Source organism: Heptranchias perlo, chromosome X (assembly GCF_035084215.1).
Source record: "Heptranchias perlo isolate sHepPer1 chromosome X, sHepPer1.hap1, whole genome shotgun sequence".
Taxonomy (NCBI): Eukaryota; Metazoa; Chordata; class Chondrichthyes; order Hexanchiformes; family Hexanchidae; genus Heptranchias; species Heptranchias perlo.
This window is the reverse complement of record NC_090370.1, coordinates 513,565-521,274: the sequence shown is the minus strand read 5'-3', so window position 1 is coordinate 521,274 and position 7,710 is coordinate 513,565. Positions and strand designations below refer to the sequence as shown.

The window sequence follows — 7,710 nt, the reverse complement described above, 5'->3', positions numbered from 1 at the left end:
TCCTAGCCATTAGAATCGGCAGTGACCTTGAACGGAATCACCGCAAGAAAACGCTCAAATCCCATCCCCCACAAAAAAAACTTTATCCCTTTTCCGTTTTATCCGCCGCGCTTTCTTGTGTTTCGCTCCCACCCCCGTGCCCCCAAGTTTATCTCTCTCTCCCACCCCCCTCCCACCCACCTCCCGCCAACTTGCGCTGTGTTTCTGATCCATCCCATTGATGCTTTTTGCTTGGTGCTCCCCCCTCTCCCAAAACAAAAAGGATGAGTGTATCGGGTGCGTTTGTGCAGTTACTCTGGGCCTGTGTTCGCTTCCGCCGAGCTTTCAAACGGGACCTCGTCCCAGTCAGCTCTCAATCCTGAGGGTGAATTACAGAACCTCAGGTAAGAACAAAAGCAACTGGGGAGAGAGAGAGAGAAAGAGAGAGAAAGAAATATATGTACCAATGCTTGTGAAACGCAGAAGTAGAAATAAATTTTAATTCAAGATGCGGCTTCGATACTGTAAAATATTCACGGTGAGCGATTTAAAATTAACCCAGGAGATTGATACTGTGCGGCGTGCGAAAGATAGAGAGAGATTAGAGAGAAAGGCAGAGAAAGAGGGAGAAAGTTTATCTGTGTGTGTGTGTGTGTGATAAAATGTGTTTGTTAGGAACTTTACAGAGACTGTGTGTGTGAGACGAGAGGTACATGGTAGAAAGCGTTAGGCAGACTATGTGTGAGAGTCTGTGTGAGAAAGAGAGACTGCGGATGTGTGTGTGTGTGTGTGAGAGGGAGAAAGTGTGAGAGAGAGAGAGAGAAAATAGAGAGAAACGATGAGTGTGTAACAGGTGTACATTCTGAGCGGTAGAGCTTACAGTAAGTTAACTGCACAAAGATTAGATCTCACCCCCTCTCTCCTCAATTCACTGACGAAGCAGTTTTGAAAGTAAAGTCTTGTTGTTTTCCCCGTCAATTTTTGGTACTAGCGAGCACGAGTTGAAGGGAGCTTTTTTTTTCAAATCCCATCGTTACCGACACGGGGACTTGCGAGAAAACAGGAAACAGACAGAAATATTACAAGGCATGCCTGCCAATGTACCAGAAGTGTGAGACTCTCTCTCTCTCTCTCTCTTGCGTGTGTTAGATGTACTGGTCTAAGTCTGGTTAAAACGAAAAATAAAATACTGTCAAATTAAGCTACAAGGCCGAGCTATTTAAAAACCCCAGGATTTATATAATTAAAAACATACAATGAACAAAAATTGCTCTTTGAAATTCGATATGGGTCTTTTACCAAGATGCGAATGAAAAAGATATTTGTAATTGCAGCTATAAATATTGCACAATGCATCTAAAGTTTAAAAAATTATCTAAAAATGCAAATCCGATTTTTTTAATAAAGAGAGACAAATGCTAAAGAAGCTAAAAAGACAATTAAAAGTTTTGGCAATTCATAAATTTTAAGGACTTTCTTTTCCTGCCAAAATAAACAATTGGCAAGTTACACTTTAGCGGAGGCAACGTGCATATTTGTGTTTCTGAAAACAGATGTGTCAGCCTTTAAGAGTTTGGATCTCTTCCCTACTTTTTTTTTCAAAAAATGAGCTTTTAAAGTAGGGGCGGGAAAAAGAGAGTTCCGTATTTTGAAATGTTTCACCAGTCTTCCAAAGAACTAGCCGCCGTACACCTTGCGCCTGGTTTAAGAAAGTGTTGGGTTTTTTTTTGCCGGGAGGGGCATTGTGCGAATTAAACCATGAGATTTAAAGAAAAACATCATCAAACAACAAAAAAATACCACATCCTCTATCTCTCCACTTTTGTGACCCCGGAACGCGTTCAGATTCAGCAGTCGCGATGAAAATAAAAACACTTTTTTTGTGATGCAAGTTTTGGGAATTTCGTTCGGAACTATCGATCAATAAAGCGAATCTTGTTTGAGAATATAATCGATATTTAAAACTGACCATCATGTTGCGAAAGGGGACGCGTGCGACTTTATCACGAAGGGAAATTAATTCTTTTTTAAAAAAAGCAGTCGGAAAGAAACATTTTTTAAAAAAACAAAATCATTATTTTTGTTCTGAAGGAAAGCAGCCCTTAATAACTATGCGCTGACCACAGATTTGTGAGTCTTCCTCAAACAATATTATATATGTATATGAGCGTATAACACATGATACAAGTTCCAAAACGCCCAGACCTATGGAGCTCAGAAAATATGCAACCTCCGTAGTTCACACACAGACAAAGTGATTATAAGATTGTCCATTTTAAACTAATTGTAATACCTCTCTGTATTTCAAAATACTATATATATATTATTGTGTTAAATTCTACTATATAGAGAGTAGAATATATATATAGTCGTATATAGTCGAATTATCTATAGTCGAGTATATATAGTAGGATATATATAATAGAATATATATAGTAATATATTTATAGTAGAATATATACCGCAGAATATATATAGTAGAATATGTATAGTAAAAATATATACTGTAATATATTTATAGTAGAATGTATATAGTAGAAGATATATAGTAGAATATATATAATAACATATTTATAGTAGGATATATATAGTTGAAGATATATAGAATATCTATAGCGGAATGCATATAGATTATATACAGTAGAATAATATTGTAATATATTTATAGTAGAACATATATAGTAGATGATACATATAATATATACAGTCGAATATATAGTAGAAGATATATAGAATATTTATAATAGAATATATAGTATAATATATAGTAATATATATTTATCATAGAATATATATAGTAGAATATATTTATGGTAGAAGATATATTGTAATATTTATAGTAGAATATATATATAGTAAAATATATAGTAGAATATATTTATAGTAGACGATATATAGTAATATATAGTACAATATATATAGTAACATATATTTATAATAGAAGATATACAGTATAATATATATAGTAATATATAGTAGAAGATATATAGTAAAAAATATATAGTAGAATATATATATATATAGTAAAATTTTACACAAGAATTAAGGAATAAGGAAATCGTTACCAGAACGCGAATATCAGTAATTAACTCTGAGCAAACATAGCGCATTGTGTTTGGGGCCCGTGTACTCGCCCCTGTCTGGTGTTTCTCCCTGAACCTTTCCCGCGCCACCTCACCCTCATCCTCTCCGGTTGAGGACCAAAATTATGAGAGACGCTTTCTTTCCTCCTCTCGCTCCCCTTCCTCGGCTCCCGTCTTCTTTTCCCACTCCCGCCCCCGCCCCCTCGCCCCCGGTCGAGGAGCAGCGCTTGACTTGTCTTGAAATCAGCGGATGGTTGGGGAGGGAGGACCCCCTGTGTTCGCCCACCGCTCCCGGGCACTGGACTGAACACAGCGGGTGATGTGCAATGTACGAGAGGTGACGCTCAGCCTGAACACACGTTAAAAAAAATAAATAATAAATGTTGCAACAATAGCGGGAAGTTAGTTTTATTTTAAATTAGATATCGCCGTACACTTTATCGGGAGGTTTCTATCTTTTTAACTGTTGTTTATATTTGAATTATTTATGAATATCTCTGTATATATAGATGTAGATGATTTGAGGAGGGTGGAATTGGAAATTTAACAGCGAATGTGTGTACATCACAATTCTGACAAACTCGCGTTAATTAAGTGAACTACGTTGTACATTAATTGGCTGAAAGACGTTTGATTAAAAACGATTATATTATCTCCACCTTCCTCACATTTGTATAATTAAGTGGCGTGAGCGTTTGAACGCGAATCGACTTAAAGTTGCAACCGATTATTAATTGTTTCTTTTTTAAACGGGGAGGTGGGGAGCACTCGCTTAGGCGGGCAGAATTAGAGAGAGAGGGAGAGAGACAGAGAGAGAGAGAGAAAAGAGAGAGAAAAAAAGAGACACATAGAGAAAAGAGAGAGCGACAGAGAGAAGAGAGAGATAGAGAGAAAGAGTGACAGAGAAAGAGAGAGGGAGACAGAGAGACAGAGAGGGGATTAGGGTTAGGGTTGAGAGAGAGAAAGAGAGAGAGAGACAGAAAGAGAGAGACAGGCAGAGAGGCAGAGGTAGGGAAGGTAATCTTCGCATAGAGTTTTAGTTAAAAAGAGAGGCAAACAGAATGAGAGAAGGGAGAGAACGAAAGAGTGTCAGAGACGCAGAAAGAGATACAGAAAGGGAAAAGAGAGGGGGGAAACATTGAAAGAGAGTGAGACAGAGAGGGGAGAGAGAAAACAGAGGGACAGGGAGGAATGGAAAGGGAAAAGAGAGAGAAACACCTGGGGACAGAGAGAGCGAAGAATACAGAGACAGCGTGAGAGAGGAAAGGGGCAGACAGAGAGGGGGAGGCAGAGAGAGACAGAGAGGCAGAGACAGAGACAGAGACTCAGAGATAGAGGGAGAGGAGAGAGAGAGACAGAGACGCAGAGAGAGAGAGAGACAGAGACTGAAAGAGACAGAGACTCAGAGAGAGAGACAGAGACTGAGAGAAACAGAGACTGAGAGAGACTGAGACTGAGAGACTGAGACTCAGAGAGGGAGAGACTGAGAGAGACTGAGACTCAGAGAGGGGAAGACTGGGAGAGACAGAGACTCGGAGAGAGAGGGAGAGGGGAGAGAGACAGAGACGGGCAGGCAGAGTGAGAGCGAGAGAGGGAGAGGGGAGATAGACAGAGGGAGTGAAAGAGAGTGCGAGAGGGGCAGAGTGACAGAGGGAGAGTCAGAGAAAGAGAGAGGGGACAGTGCGTGAGAGAAAAGGGACTATGACACAGAGAGAGACAGAAAGACAGAGAGAGAGAGAGACAGACAGAGAGGAGAGGGCACATACCCGTAATCCGCTGTTATATGGGATGTGTGTATAGGGTGGGGGGATAGTTGGTGTATTTTTTTTTGCCACTCTGGGAGGGGGGGCGTCGCTCTCCCAAACCCCAGATGGCTTCCACGTGATAGCCCGCGCCCAATCAGGGCGACCTCTCGGTTTAACTATGTTTAATGTCGGTTTGTAATAAAGTAGACGGTGTTAGCGAGGCCCACGGAAATGGGCGATCACAATCTCCTGAACCCGGGTTTCGTTGGACCCTTGGTGAACATCCACACGGGAGACGCTTTCTACTTTCCCAATTTCCGAGCGTCCGGGGGCCAATTGGCGGGTCTCCCGTCTCTCTCATACCCCCGACGGGACAACGTCTGCTCCTTACCTTGGACCAGCGCCGACCCGCCGTGCAATGGGTACCCGCAGTCCTACCTCGGCGGCGCCGTCTCCATCAACCCTCCCTTCAACCGGACCTGCGATATCGGCCGGGCGGAAGAGCAGGGAAAGAGCTACTACCGGGAGGCCGTCTCGGAGAGCGCCAAGCGGGAGGAGCGGAGCCGGGACGCCGCGCCTTCGGCGCCGCACGACTCGGGGCTCTCCAACGCGTTCGCCAAGTACGGGGGCTTCCCCGGGGCGGAGGCGGCGGCGGCGGCGGCGGCGCCTCGGGATCACGGCGGGTGCCAACCGCTGGAATCGGATTCCGGTTCGCCTCTGTTGACGGACGGGGGCAGGAATTCCGGCAGCAGCTCCACGATCGCCTCTCCGGTCGCCCAAGTGAACGGTTTACCTGGCGGGGGTAGGCGCATTTCTGTTGGCTATTCTGACCAGATTCAATCAAATCAGCCGGCAAAAAAAAACAGACAGGGACTTTGGGAGGGTTAGGAGGCGAGTTGGGGGGAATGGAGAGAGTCTCTTTCTAAAAAAAAACAGGACTCATATCCCCCATCTCCCCGTTAACAGTGTAACGGGCAGCAGGTGTCATCAGTATGTTAAAGTAACTTTTATTTTTTATCTGTGCAGCTCTCCTTACATTGCTCAACAGTGACTTTTTTTGCCAACAAGGAATTTTCTCAGCAAGGGTTGTGATGGTTGCTAGCTTTCTCTATGTGGGCTGAAAATTGATTGGCATATTTTATGAGATTATAATGACTAGTTGAGTGGGAATTATAATGAATCAGGTAACTGTGCCCCGAGACAGGACGGGATTTATTGGCTGGTGAAATTGTAAATATTTGTCATGCTTTTTTTTTTGTTGCAATCGCGGTTGAATTTAGAATCGGATTAATTTTTTTTTTGCTGTTGTCTTAAATTAATTATGAAGTCTGATTTGCGTTGTGTTCTCTCTCTCCCTCTCTCCTCCCCTCGAAGGTACGCCCTGGTATCCGCTCCACTCCCGGACACGGAAAAAGCGCAAACCTTACTCCAAAGTTCAGATCGCCGAATTGGAAGGGGAGTTCATGATGAACGAGTTTATCACCCGCCAGAGGAGACGGGAGCTCTCCGACCGGCTCAATCTCAGCGATCAGCAGGTGAAAATCTGGTTCCAGAACCGGCGGATGAAAAAGAAAAGATTGCTCATGCGAGAACAGGCCCTGACCTTTTTTTAGTGGCGAGAGACATTCCTTCTTTGATTTTTCTTGACATGAGTTGGGGTTTTTTTTTTAAATTGCGAGAACAGGCGCCCCGGTCGCACACACAAAGCCACACACGCATGCACACACACAAATACCACACCGCCACACACACACACACACACACACCAAGCCACACACCCCAAGTTAATCCAAAAAAATCCCTACCCAATACGGAACTGGTTTCCTATTGATTTAGGCGAATGTATTTAAACCCGTTTCATTAAGTCTGCGACAAACGAACGCGGAGATCCCGTGTTTGGGAAGAGACGAGGTTTAGTGTGGTGTGATTGTGTGTGTGTGTGTGAGAAAGTGTGTGTGTGTGTGTGTGTGTGTGCGTAAAACATTAAAACATAATGTACGGTTTTTTAAAAATAAAAATTCAGAAAGTTAAGGGAACCGATTCGGACGGCTAAGATGGGGTGAACATTTAATAAGCAGAAAAAAAGTTTATCTCCTCAAATTCACCTCGCAGAAGCGGGGAGAGGGAGAGAGAGAGAGAGAGAAAACAATTCTCTCTCTCTCTCTCTCCCCCCTCTCTCTCCCAACCTTCAGCATCATTTTGTAAATCCCCACCCCTCCCCGTGTATAACGTTCGACCCTCGTACCTCCAGTGTGTAAACGTGGGGCGCCTTGTTTTTTTGCTCACAGTCATTCAATTTTTCTTTGTCGGTTTGTGTATTTTTTTTTTGTTTTTATATATATAAATATATATATAAAGAGTGGAACGCACATTGTAAATCTGACGTGCGTTGAAAATACGCGGTCATTTTTACAGTCTAATGACGGGATGCTGTCTCTTAAAAATTGTGAATGTTTTTTTTAACACACACACAAGGCTGTAAAGATGCCTGTTCTTTAAACAAAATGTACCTGTGATCTACCTGATTTGGGGGGGTGGGGGGTGAGTGAGGGGGGTTGGAGATAGTTGTGGTTGAAGAGTGGCGTAACTTTAAGCGTAGTGCTCACGGTTATAACCGGGGAGACATGCAAAATGCGAATAAACCCCCCCCTCCTCACTCCCCCTCCCCAGAAATGAGTCCCCGACAATGTTTACACATGTCGCTCCCATCTTGTTTTCTTTCTCTCTGTGATCTTGAGAGCACCCTTCTCACTCTCTCTCTCTCTTCTCCTCCCTCCCTCTTAACCAACAAACACACAAACATCCCCCCCCCCCCGGGAAGTTATTTTAATCTGCCGAGGGAACTCGTTGCCTGCTCGCCGTGTTTTTCCACGCAAAAGACGGAGGGGCTTTAAAAAAATATT

The 7,710-nt window shown here is 43.2% G+C and overlaps 1 protein-coding gene across 1 annotated transcript; it reads left to right on the top strand.

The window, feature by feature from the left end:
* The first annotated feature begins 5,038 nt into the window (after positions 1–5,038).
* On the top strand, positions 5,039–6,420 carry hoxc12a (homeobox C12a). Its single transcript, XM_067976302.1, has 2 exons — positions 5,039–5,609; positions 6,182–6,420. Exons 1-2 carry the CDS (start codon positions 5,039–5,041, stop codon positions 6,418–6,420), a joined length of 810 nt encoding a protein of 269 aa, XP_067832403.1.
* The last annotated feature ends 1,290 nt before the right edge of the window (positions 6,421–7,710 follow it).

Bases quoted from the DNA above. Each gene is read 5' to 3' on its own strand.
- hoxc12a (XM_067976302.1), top strand. From the start codon at position 5,039: ATGGGCGATCACAATCTCCTGAACCCGGGTTTCGTTGGACCCTTGGTG. The intron at 5,610-6,181 runs GTAGGCGCATTT...CTCCCCTCGAAG, and splicing joins GAACGGTTTACCTGGCGGGG to GTACGCCCTGGTATCCGCTC.